This window comes from Typopeltis vanoorti, chromosome 17 (assembly GCF_054136105.1).
Source record: "Typopeltis vanoorti isolate ZY-2024b chromosome 17, IOZ_Tvanoo_1.0, whole genome shotgun sequence".
NCBI lineage: Eukaryota > Metazoa > Arthropoda > Arachnida > Uropygi > Thelyphonidae > Typopeltis > Typopeltis vanoorti.
This window is the reverse complement of record NC_143565.1, coordinates 41,238,672-41,252,469: the sequence shown is the minus strand read 5'-3', so window position 1 is coordinate 41,252,469 and position 13,798 is coordinate 41,238,672. Positions and strand designations below refer to the sequence as shown.

The 13,798-nt window shown below is 36.3% G+C and overlaps 1 protein-coding gene across 2 annotated transcripts in view; it reads left to right on the top strand.

The window, feature by feature from the left end:
- The window catches only part of Syngr (synaptogyrin), a 115,107-nt gene that overhangs the window by 24,971 nt on the left and 76,338 nt on the right, over positions 1-13,798 (top strand). For both annotated transcript variants that reach the window (XM_090406779.1, XM_090406778.1), the window contains exon 2: positions 6,501-6,720. In XM_090406779.1, coding sequence (XP_090262905.1) covers positions 6,501-6,720 — 220 coding nt within the window. The remainder of the gene's footprint in view (positions 1-6,500; positions 6,721-13,798) is intronic.

Sequence of the window (13,798 nt, the reverse complement as noted above, 5' to 3'; positions counted from 1 at the left end):
AACTCCTACACAACACATAATAAGGATAGTTGCATCACTAATAAAGAAGTTATTAAAATTAAATGTTAGTAAGTAGAGTATTATATATTTCCTAAACTTGAAATAGCAGAGACAAATATATTTAAGATTACTGTAGTAAATATTCTTTGTTTAGATAGTGTTTGATTATTAAAGGTCTTGAAATATGTAGAGTTCTGTTTTTTGAATAATATACTCAGCCAGGTATATTTCAAGAAAATTTTCTTTCATTTGAGTGTGTGTAGATTTTGATAGAGATGCAAAGCACTACATGATGAAAATTGCCATCATTAGCAGTTAGAAATTGGAATTCTTGTATGTTACTGAGTCACATAGCAGTGTTGATGTACATCCATGCACTGTATCCATGCCTAAACATCAGACAATGGACAAAATATGTGAACATAAAAAAAATGCACCTTATAGGTGAGATTCAATGAAATACTTATAACAGCTGTTTTCATTTTAACAGTAATGGTGGTACTGTTAAAATGAAATTTGCCCTGAGCAAATGTTTTCAAGAAAGTTTTATTATTATTACCTGATACCTCCAGCCAGGGCCGGTTTGAGAGTATCTGATGCCCCTAGGCAAAGAAAATTTAGGCACCCCTATACATTGTCTCTATATATTTTTTCCCTGAACTATGTAGCAAACTCTAGTGCCCCGAAGCTCAGCACCCCTAGGCGATTGCCTAGGTTCGCCTAATGATAAAACCAGCCCTGCCTCCAGTGACTTATCATTGAGAGCATTCTAACCACACAACTGGCTGTCTACAATGTAATCATCCATTATGATGTATACTGTAACAGCATGCTCTAACCCACTATTAGTATTTTTGTTTGTTAATTGTGTGTGTGTATGTTTACTGTCCAATTTACCTGTATACTGGATAAAAATCTATTTCAGGAATAATCCTCGATATGAGATCAGTTGATAGCTTCAGTTGAAAAGAAACACATAAAGATTCCTCTTGTCATGATCAAACTTAGGTCTTATACAGTTGGAGGGCACAATGTCCCATTGTTTTCTCAACTGCAGAATGGAAAATTTTGTTTTTTGTACTTTCTAAAGTAAAAAGCATGACAAATGCATAAGACAACATTGTAAACAACATTATAAACTGCATAGAGATGCCATTTTTATTAATCGAAAATAATTTAACCTATCTCTATTTGTAAGTACTAAGAACTTAATTCTTAAACTATCCAGTAGAGGTTTACAGCAAAAACAAAATTCACACTTATCTCAATGATGCCTTTTGTGTGCAGGGTTGATATATATAAAAAAAGTAAGTTAAGAATTAATATCCCTAAAGTCTATTTTATGAACAGTTGTATTTTCTGCCAGTATTTATTAGTTAGCACGTGATATATTCAAATGGAATTCAGTAATTCGGGCAATAAATAATTTTCATTAGCTTGATATGCACCACCACTCTGTTTACTGAAGGTCTGAAGTGTTGCGAAAAATAGAAAATGCACAATGCACAGGGTCTCCCAGCTTATTGAATTCTCACTCCATTTTCTGCTACTTAACTATAGATTTATAACTTTATTTGGGTGGAATTCACATTACAAAGGAAAACATACTGTGCATAACTGTTGCTTCTCCCCCCTCCCCCGTGCCTTGCATGTGTTTATTAAAATATTGTGGTCATCAAATTTAAAGGTGAATGAGAGATTTGAGAAGGTAAAATATATTTTCTCAAAAGAGCAGGAGGTTGAAGTGATTGTGAAATATGGTGAGGAGAGTACAGTGAGACCAGTGGGAAGGAAGAGATAAAAATGAAAGAAAAATATATAAGATGGACAGGAGCCAGGTTGGATGGAAAGAAACATCATAAGGAGAGTGGTTGCTAGAAATGTTTAGTAGTGTCTGCAATAGAGAGAGAGGAAGTCTGTGTAAGATTGGGATAGCCTAGGATGTATCTGTGAATAGCTAGATGGTGTGTGGGGGGAGAGTTGTAATGAAGGTCAGGTGTGCAGGAATTAGAGCTGAAAATTGATGTGAATAAGACTGGTTACAGACCCAAAAATATGTTTGTGTATGAATTCCAGGAGTGTCAAAAATAAGGGTAATGAAATCATTCCTTGGTTGAATTTATTTGCCAGAAAATCATTAGTATAAGTGAAACATAGTTGAATATGAGAGTCATATACTGATGGGATTAGAGAGTTAGAATGGTTTTTTTTTTTTTTTTTTTTTTTTTTTTTTTGTGGTTAGGAAACATATCAGTGGAGTGCTACTGATGATGATAACACAGGGTAATGCCTGTGCAAAGTTCAGATACAGAGAAGAAAGAATGTCCCTGTTTTTGAGGTAGTGAGAGGGAATTGAAGACAATGAGATATTTAGTGTGTGTCTTCAGTAAACGTGTTTGAGGAGAGATATGATAGGTTTTTAAGTGTGACTATCTAAATGGATCTTCCTTCAGTGAGTGCTGGAACTCTTTGAGTAACTGAAATGGTGATGATAAAAATAATAAACAGCCAACTTTCTGAAATATGCTTCTCGATAGGATAGAAAAAGAATCAGATATCGTTTGTCCATCCTTAGACACATTATCATATTCTTTCAAATGGTACATTATTTTATCTGCACATGCCCTCAATCTATCGTCATAAGGAACATTCCACAGACCACTTATCATCTCTTGGTCACTTGCCTTTGAACCTTCTCCACCACTTCCTTATCTCAAGAAACCTAAGAGATCAGACTTGAGCACAGTAGTCCAGATGTGGATGTATCAAGGCCTTATAAAGAGGAAAAACAACTTCCTTGTCTCTACTTGTTAATGTTTTCTTCAATAGTTATGTAATCTTATGGGTTACCTTAGCAACCTTATCAGTATGTCCTTTAACTGTGTCTACCACCACACCCCTAAGTCTTTAGCTTTATCTGTTTCCTGGAGAACAGTGCCATCAATATAATACACAGCTTGTAATCTATTTATCCCAAAATGTATAACTCTACATTTCTCCAAATTAAACTGATACCCATTAACTTTTGCACATACTGACAGCCTGTTTAAATCGTCTTGCAAGCTCTCTACATTACTTGATTGACTATTACTTTACCTAATTTCACATCATCGGCAAACAGCTGAATATTTCCTTTCAGATTATTTAATATATCATTTAACAAATTAAACAGCAATGGTCCCAACACCAAATCTTGCAGCACACCACTAGTCACCTGTTTTCGCCTTGATTCTGCCATACACCACTTCTTGATATCTGTCCAGCAGCCACCTCTTATCCACTTAACTATTGTCATATCCATTCCCATTTGTTCTGATTTGTATAACAGAATTCCATGTGGTATTCTGTCAAATCCCTTTGCAATATCCAGCAGAATCACCCTGTAGCCATTTCCTTTATCCAATTCTGCTGTTACTCTATTATAAAAAAAAAGATAGTTGATTACTAAGTCATGACCGAGCCTTCACAAAGCCATGTTGCCCTTCATACAGTATCATATTTTTATCCATCCATTCTTGAATTCTCTTTTTGACCAATTTTTTAAGTACTTTTATCACCATGCCTGTGACACTGATTGGTCTATGATTTTCTACTGCAGTTTTAGCCCTTATGCAAAGGAATTATTTTGCCCTCTTTCCACTCCCTTTGAACTTTGCCAAAGCTGAGAGTTAAATTAAACATCCTAGTCGGAGGCCTTGCCAGTTCCCTTGCACATTCTCGCAAGACCTGAGCTGATATACCATCTAATCCCACAACTGTATTTACTATTTACATTGAGATTCTGCAATATCCTAAGAACCTCCAGTTTATCCACTTTTGTTCCCGAATTAGTGTCTGTCACATATGCTAAAGCAGTAACCTCACTAGGATGATATATTCTTTCAAAGTGGTCACTCAGTAACTCGACTATTTTATCTGCTTCTGTCACCTTATGACCATCATCATTCATTAAGATTAATCTTCCATTGTCATTTATTCTCATACTTGCCACATAACTTAAGAACTCTGGGATTTCCTTTGGCCTACTTGGCTAGATTCTTCTTATAATCTGATTTTGCCTTCCTTACCAAGTTGGTCACCTATCTTGCCTGATCCTTGTACTGTTCATGAGTTTGCAGGTCATCTTTTTCTTTATATACCTTCCACAGCATTTTCTTCTGCAACTCATGCTTAATGATTATTACTCATCCATCTAACTCCTACCTGATTAACCCTCCTTACCCGAGGTATGCAATTTAATACTGCTTTCTTCATCACTAGCAACCATCCACCAGGTCTCTAATAACACCCCTATATGTATTTGATCTTGTTAGACTCCACCTTGGTTAGTCTAGTGGCTATGCACTTCAGAACTATATGCCTGGGAAAGGAGTGTCCTGGGTTCGATTCCTGTCGCCAATGTGAGGAGCTAAAGGATCTTTCTCAGACATAGCTGAGTTAGCCGGTATTGGTCATGGACAGCAGGGTTTTTCCTCCCATACGCAGGCAAACTGGCCCCGTGAACACACGCAGCTATAGTCATAGAGTATACCGGAAGGCATAGGGCTAGTTACCTTATCCTCTGGATGGGTATGACTTATAAGGGCTTAAGATAGCTCTGTAACAGGCCAGTAGGAAGGGAGAAGAAGACTCCACCTCACACCAGATGGCTTCAAACTTACTGCCACATGGAAAACTGTTACTATTATTGCATTTATAGGTCTCAACTCTAACTGGATTCAGTTCTTCCAATATCATTAGTAGCATGCTTGCTCCTCTACTATACTGTCTGCCCTTCTAAAAATACCATATTGTTAACACTTGATATCAGTTAGTATGTCTGCCTCTGGTATACTGGTCTCACCAAAGCAACAAACTATCCTTTTGTATAGCGGGAGGCATAAGGGCTAGCCACCTTATCCTCCATCCAGAGGATAAGGTGATTTAGTATCCGTATGGGTATGACTTAAGATAGCTCTGTAACAGGCCAGTTGCCTGTTACAGAGCTATCTTAAGCATCTGTGTACAAATGTCTGTACATTTTTACACGGATCCATTTGTATACTCCTAGCATCCATGTACAAAAGTCTGTACGGATGTTAGGAGTATCAGAATTCCTCTAACTAGGAGTTCTGATACTCCTAGCATCCGTGTATAGACATTTGTGTGTTTAAACATACACACATGCACGCACACAGTATATAAGATAAACAACTGTGGTCCCAGAGCAGGGTCCTGTGGTACCCCACTTAGCACCCACCTTTTAAAAGAACTACACCTCTATAGATAACTTGCTGGTTCCATTAGTCAACCATCTGTGTAGCTAAGCTACCAAGTGATATTCAGTGATTTCAGTTGCACATTTATCTTGTATGGAACAACTTATTTAATGAAATTTACATTTTTCATTATGTTTATTATTAAGATATTGCTATATAAAACTTTTTTATATTTGCTATATAAATTTTTTATTGAAATTATCGTATACATTTTTTGCTTATTTTTTATATACTTATACAATAAATTTATGCTTAATTATCTGTGTATTACATAAATATGTTGTTCTTATTCTAAAAACATTATATTATTTTATATTTTATACTGGCTGGTTAGCATATCCACTATCCAGCCAAAAGACTGCAGGTTCGAATCCCGCCATGGGCTTGGATGTTTGTGATTGTCTGTAAAAATACTAGTAGTGGTGGTGTCAGTAGATGGCATTGGTGTAGTTGCGGTTCATTGTGAGTGGTGGAGGTAGAAAATTATAAAGTAGATGCCCTCTCCTGATGAGTTCTTTGGAGAACTCCCTGGAGGTGTCAGGAATAATAATAATAATAATATTTTTAGTTCTTGTAGCAAAGTGGAAGTGGTGTTTGCACTTCTCAGCTCTAAATTGTCCAAAAAAAAAAAAAAAAAAAAAGAGCGTTGTCAGTTTTAGACATTTTCGGAGCTTTTTTTTTTTTTTTTTTGACTGGTTCCTGAGTTACGTGATCTCTGGTATGGGCACGCGAATTTTTTCTCCCAGAAACTTGGGTTTTTCATCCCGTAAACACAAGAAATTGACCGTATAATCCACACTATTTCAGACATTAAAAATATTGTGTTAGGGACCACGAAATGGCAGCAGTTGTTGTGAGCTATGTCTTCACTGTGGGCTGCTTAAATTAGTGATAGCCTTGGGCCAGCTATCATTGGAGATGGAACTTCCCACTCAGTCTCCAAACGTTAGATAGGGCTAAAATGGCCTCGCCTACTCCCTATAAGGGAATAAAAGGCAGTAGCTGATTTTTTTTTTTTTTGATATTTTTAGTTTACATGTTATTTTAATTTTAAATTTTTTTGCTAGCAAAGAACGAGTATTGGCACCTATTGTTTTACAAAAAAAAAAAAAAAAAAGTTCTGATAAGAATAAATTCGCATTTATTCACATTAATAAATAACTTATTGTAGATTGTTATATTTTAAATGAAATTATGATTTATTATATAGAACCCATTTATTGTTTTTTCTGTTTCTTTCAGCTTTTTGCAGTAGTAGTTTTTGGCTGTATAGCATCAGAAGGATGGCTGAATGGAGTTTGTCTGTACAACAAAGATACAAATGCTTGCAATTATGGGATTGGTATAGGGGTTATTGCATTTCTTGCAAGCATTGGCTTTATCATTGTGGAAGCATTGTTTGATACTTTCTCTAGTGTTAAGATCCGTCGACGTGCAGTCTTGGCAGATGTTGGCTTTTCAGGTATATTAACTTTGAAATTAATCTTTCAAAATAAAAAAAAAAAGCAACTTTTAAAAATATATTTTCATATTAATTTTTAAATGCATTATTAAGATTTCTGTATACTTTTGTTCCTCCAAGTGAATATTAACTTATAATCATAAGTTAATGTTGTATAAATTGTATTGTCCAACATTTTTTGGAAAGCCCAAATGTCAGACAATACAATTTTCCCTGGACTTTTCACAGCAGATACATTGCAAAATTGTTTTATATATGTATCTGTTAGATAGTGAAACATTAGATTTATGGGTGTTAGATGAAATGATAAAAAGGAACACATTATTAGTGTGTGAGAAGTGCGATGAAAGGTTAGAGCTTTCCAAAAATGAGAACAGTGTTTCAAGGAATAATCAGAAAAATGGATGGAAGTACTTGCTAAGGTAATAATAGAAGTGATCTGGAAGAGTTTAGGCAAGAGTTAATGAAAATTAAGAGTCAGGTTAAATGTATGGAGGAGGAAATTGAGAGAAAGGAGTAACGGATGTAAATGACAAGGAGGAGGTTAATCAGAAGAAGCAAATATCTAAAGATGGTTGGGTTGCTTTATATGGTGATTCGGTCGTTAAAGGTGTGGTACATTTTATTGTACCAGCTGGTACAATAAAATGAATATCATATGCTTTGCATATAAGGAAGGAATGGGCATCAGATGTAGTAGTACTGGTGGGCACAAATGACTTGGATAGTGAGACAGAGAATGTGGAAAGGGATTTGAAGAATTTTTGCAGGAGGTGAAGAATAATAATGTCATTGGGAGTGGTTAGTTCATTGCCCAAAAAAGACAGGTGAGCAATGATACTGAATGACAGTATGGCCGAATTGTGTCAGGCAGAGAGTGTCCAGTTTGGAAATTCATGAAATAAATTCGAAGGGAAGATAGAATGGTTCAGAGCTGATGGAATGCATTTGAATGGGTTTGGTGTTCGTCATTTGGAGTGATTATTGTTTACTAAGTATACGCAGGGTTCATATGAAATTAATACTGCTAAAAGTCAGCGAGTGGTTGAGAAGCAAGTTGCGGAAGGACAGGAAGAGGATGGATACAAAGGTGAGGAAGTGATCATGGCAGGGCAGGAGTGATGCAGTGCAAAACAGTGGGGATGATAAGAATATGAATGAAAATCAAGATCGGGGAAACAGGGATGGTCAGAACGAAGAGAGATGTACTATAGCAGAGAGAGTACAGAGAATTGTGTTGATGGGTTATCCTCAAATAGTGGAGAATTGTTAAGTTTGTATTCTAATGTACAGAGTATCAGAAATTAAGGAGTTGAGTTTGTAGCATTGATCGAATCGATACGCCCAGAGATAATTAGCATAAGTGAAACTTGGTTGACAGAGGATGATATACTGTTAGGACTTGAAATGGTAGGATAGAATTTTCCTAAAGGATAGGAAGATAAAGAGAGGAGGGAAGAGTATTGTAGTCGTGGAATTGTGTCCTTCAAGAGTAGAAGGGGAAAATAGTAGTGTGTGTGTGTGTGTGTGTGTGTGTGTGTGTGTATATATATATATGAAGATTTTGAAGCTGTTTGGTGTGAAGTTGACATCAGCAGAATAGTATAATCTAATAGGATGTTATGGGCCAAGGAATGTAGAGTGCACTTCTTATATCTCTCACCAGTGTTATTATTATTATTCTCAGATATTGTGTACTTAGATTTTAAGCATTGGGTCAATCACTCTTGTATAACTACTCTCAATAGATCCTTGAACTAGCCTTTGAAAATTTAATACGGGCTACCAATATGACTCCTTATTACTTTAAGTAATTCTACCTTACACTTGATCTCCATTTTTTCCCCCCTTTCTTAACTCTGTCTCTAGTTTCACTGCGTACAAGGTTTACTATTGTGTCCGATTTGCAGTTTGCCAAAATGCTTCTCAACTAGACAAACTTGCTTGATTATCAACTGCGGCAGACTAATTGAATTAATATAGTCTGAGAATTTTAGGAAGGGCAACATAGGCAAAAATTACAGCTAATTGACATCTACTCATGCAGCATGTCGTGGCGATTCTCTATCAGATTTGCACACAGGATCGCAATTATTTTGAGACAGTGCATTGGCAAAAGATCAGGCAAAGTTATTAATTAAATAAAACAAGGTTATTTTTAAGTAAGAGGTTACAAGTAATACACTGAATCCATCTAACATACAATTAATGGTTAAACACATAGCTTTCACATAACCTTAGGATGTTGTTCAACAAATTTACAAGATAGGAGCAATCAGTGGCGCACCCAAAAGAAAAAGGAAAAACACTAGAAAAATTTCCACAAATCTTTTCCTAATTAAAATTCATTTTTTTTATTTATGTTGTGTCGTGTCTTCTATTTCTATACTACTTATGAATTAGCAACCAAATAAGGTGGGAATACCCTCTGGCTCTTGGGAATCCTGGGCGCTGTGAAAGCAAGGCGAACGAAGTAGTGCTACTTTGTTTGCCCGAGCCGGGCCAGAGGAGATCACGGGTATCATGTATTGGCAATCACTGCAGATGCTCAGTCATAGGTTGTATACATTCTTATATAGTGTGCATTCTCAAATCGTCTACTCAACTCCCCACCCCAAGATTAAAATCTTGAGTGCTCGGCCCCCTCTAAGATTAAATCCTGAGTGCGCTACTGGGAGCAATTGTCCCCTTATTTCTAATCTAATTTAGTTTTTTCCATTCCTTGTACATAATCATAACACTTTACTCTTGCGTATCTACAGCTCGCATCTCAAATTCACACCAACTCCTTTCTGTAAGCACAAATATCACTCATGCTAACATTAATCTTATACATCTAAGAAAATAAAACATCAACAAAGAGTGCCTACTCGCAGTACCTTTTACATTCACGGTTCAGTCACATGAATAACATTTCAGTCCGGATTTCTTGCCTCTGTTCCTTTTCTTCTGGGTACAATAGTCGCTTAGGTGCTCCATAGACAATTATGGTGCTCTAACCTACGGTTGCGGACGATATCTTTTCTTCGAACTTCCTATGATGATGGCTGTTGTCTCTACTCTTGCTGGTCGGTCACTTAGTCTTTACTGGGGAGAACTCACATCCATGTGGAGGGTCTCATCCTGGAAACAGTCCAATGATATTAGGGAGATATTCCATTGACACAACCGCTACGATCTTCCATTGGGTTGCTAGGAATTAGCTGCCGATCTCTCCGTCACGTCCTCGGGTAGTCGCCTTCTCCTCGTCCTTCTGTGCATCGAAGCAGGAACCCTACAGGTATGGCCTTGTCTCTCTTCATTGGTGGAACTGGATCCTCTGAGTAGGGTAAAGTACAAATGGATAAAAAAATGGACAAAAAGGATAAAAAAAAAAACAACAACAACTGACAAACAACTCTGTCCCCTCTCAGTCCCCTTAAATATCTTTTTAATCCTAATATAGCCTATTTTCAAAACATATAATAAAAGCCAAAAGGCTATTTTCTGGCAACCTTAATAATATTATTAAGGTTGCCAGAAACATCAAATAACATCAAAGGATTTGTATCCCCTTCATTATAGCCTATTTTCGTTTATTTTAAAGGAGTAAAATGGGAATTTTCCCAGAAATAATACCTATCTTTTTAATCCCTTGTTTCAATACTGAAGTTTCCGTGATTGCCCCTTTGTATGATGACAACACTTCGCCTCTCTCCCTTTGAAAACTATAAAAGTATCGGCAAATACTAGTGTGAGCTGAATGCAAGTAGTCCTAGAACGTAGTACAAACACGGCAACTCGTTGCAAAGGTTGCCGATACTTTTATAGTTTTTTATACTATATTCGGCATGAGACTCTCTAATTCCAATCTTTGAGTTTCTTATTCTTATTCAGTTTTAAAACAATGTGGGATCTAATATCCCCTTAATTTAATTAATGTTTATATCGCCAAAATGAAGCCTGTTGGCTCTTTATATTTTAAGTAACTTAATGGGTGCACCTTTTCGGACAACTCGTATAGCAGAGTATATAAGTTCTTTTCGTTATACCCTTTGCTATTAATAATTTGGTCTAGCTACTCACTGATGAAGCCTCAATAAAGGCTGAAACTGGTCTGGGTAGTGACCTCCCTACCATAATGTAATAACAGCATACATTTCCTAGGAAATGTGTTTTTACTTACATTATGGTAAATACCAAAGAATAGTGATCAGAACTTTCCCTACCTTTGCAACAAGTTGCCCGTGTTTGTACTACGTTCTAGGACTACTCGCATTCAGCTCATGCTAGTATTTGCCGATACGTTTATTGTTTTTTATACTATATTCGGCATGAAACTCTCCGATTCCAATCTTTGAGTTTCTTATTCGGTTTTAAAACAATGTAGGATCTAATATCCCCTTAATTTAATTAATATGAACTGTTATATTTCCAACTGTATATTTTCTTTGAACTGCTTGTTTCTTCTACTTTAATAATATCAGATTTACTCGCTGTTACAACACATGTATCACAATTAGGGTTAGCGTCACCTGTTTTATTTGCTTTGCTTTTCAAAGTCCTAGTTCTAAGCCACTCTTCCATTATTAAAAAACATTTCTGAAAAATATATAAATACTAGGTTTGACTCACGACACACTTTGTCCAAGTATAGCTTAGCACTTCTGAAGATATACTGAGCCTTGGTTGAAGGAGAAAAACCTTCAATAATAAAAATCAATAAACAAAAAGCAATTGATTGAAATGTGGATAACACAATAGCGGTAGAATGTTCATGGAATGAACATTCTGCTGCTTTTTTTTTTTTTTTTTTAAGTATCCGTTTTATTTCAATAATTTTTATTTATTCAATTTTAATTTTTTTTGTTTGGATAATTAAAAAATATATATTTATTTATTTAATTTAAGTCTGCCTGCAGATTACCTGTCCAATCATTGCAGACCACAGGTTGAGAAAAACTGATTTAACACAAGCATTATCTAACACAAGCAGTGCACACTTGGTATACAGTGTTATGCACTGTATACCAAGAGGTAAGTGAATAAATAGAGTAGGAGTGAGAGGGATGAACAATGAAATCATGCAAACAGTGTTACAAAATAAGTTATGGAGGAAGTACAAAACATTTTGCAGTGAACAGATGTATGAAGAATATAAACTGCAGGGCAGAAAAGGGACAAGCATGGTTTAAAAAAAAAAAAAAAAAAAAAAGTAGAATGTGAAAGGAGATTGGCCAGTTAGGTAAAGCTAATTCAAGGGAATTTTTCTGCTATGTGGCAAGCAAGAGGAAAAATAATTATTGCATGTTGACACTGGTGGATAGTTATGATAGCAGAGTAACCCTAGCAAATGATATATCAAATGATATATATTTAACAAACACTTCCTCATTATATATGTATAGCCGGCCTGGCTGGCCGAGCGGATAGCGTATCCGCTCTCCAGCCAAAAGGCTGCGGGTTCGAATTCCACCCTGGGCATGGATGTTTGTGATTGTCTGTGGAAATACCAGTGGTGGTCGGCAGTAGATGGTGTTGATGCAATTGCAGTCAGTTGGTGACTGAATAGTGGAGACAAAGTTATAGAGCAGATGCTCTCCCTCGATGAGTTATTGGACTCCCTGGAGTTGTCAAATAATAATAATAATATATCATGTTGGTATGAATGATGCTGTGCAGTGTAGAAGGGAGGCAAGGATTATGAGAATTAAAGGTGAAAAACTCAGAGGTTTATGAAGTGTTGCTTGGGTTAGATGTTACTAAGGCTGTGGGAATGGAAGACATATCACCACATATTTTTAAGGAATGTGCAAAAGTGTTAGCCATGCCTGGTTATTTAATGAAAGTCGTGTAGTGGGGAAGTTCCTAAGGAGTGGAAAGAAGACAAAATAATACCTCTCCACATATGGTTTTAGAACAGAAGTTTCCACGATGATCACAACTGCAGATATACAGACCAGTCTATCTGCAGTTGTGATCATCGTGTTGGAAAAAATGGTTAGAAAGAGAGTACAAGATTGGGTTGATGCACATAAGTTTCTCTATGATGGTCAGCATAGGTTTGTGAAGGGCAGGTCTCGTTTAAACAATCTGCTTACGTTTTATGATAAAGTAACAAATGTGTTGGACAAGGGAGGGTCATATACAGTGATTTTCTTGGACTTTGCAAAGCATTTGATACATTACCATGACAAATTGGTGTGTAAGCAGCAGAAGATGGGATTAGATTGCAGATTGGTTAGATGAATTGAAGATTGACTTTCTGAAAAATACCAACAAGTTGTGCATGATGGAGTAGTATCATGCACAACTTGTCAGAAAAGGAAAGTGACCAGTGGCATACCTCAGGATTCTGTTCTTGGGTTCCTATTGTTGAATTTATTTGTTAATGATATTTCATGTGGATTGACTGGGGATCTTGAAATGTTTGCCAATGATGCTAAGTTAGGTAGAATTATCAGTAGCAGTGCTGATGTTAATTTCTGCAAGATTTAATTAGACTATTTGCTTGGTCAAATGAATGCGGGTTACAGTTTTATATTAATAAATGCAAGGTGTTACACTTTCAGATACAGAGATATAAGACGACGTACTGTATTGGCGGAGCTGTACTTCAGGAAGTGGATGAAATTAGGGGTCTTGGAGTGAAGTTCCGAGGGCATGTCACAAGTGCTTCAAAAACTGCACATTTTATTGCTGCTATGATAAAATATCCATTGACATGTAGGGGTTCCTCTATAAGGCATTGGTTAGACCACATATGGGCTATTATGCTTGAATTTGGTCACATAGTTTTCATTGTGATATGGAAACACTAGAGATGACTCAAAGACAAATAACCAAAGTGATCAGGACTCTGGAGTGTTGGTTATGAAGAATGTTTGAGAGAATGTGGATTATAGAGGTTGGTGGATAGGAGGAAAAGAGGAGATATGATAGAGCCCTTCAAGCTAGTTAATGGATTTTATCAGATTAATACAGAAGAAATTATAAAGAGAGGATGTTAAGATGGGAAGAACGAGAGGCCATCCATGGAAGTTGTATAAAATGTGGTGAAGAAGAGTGTGAGGTGTATATTTTTTATGTGGAGAGTTGT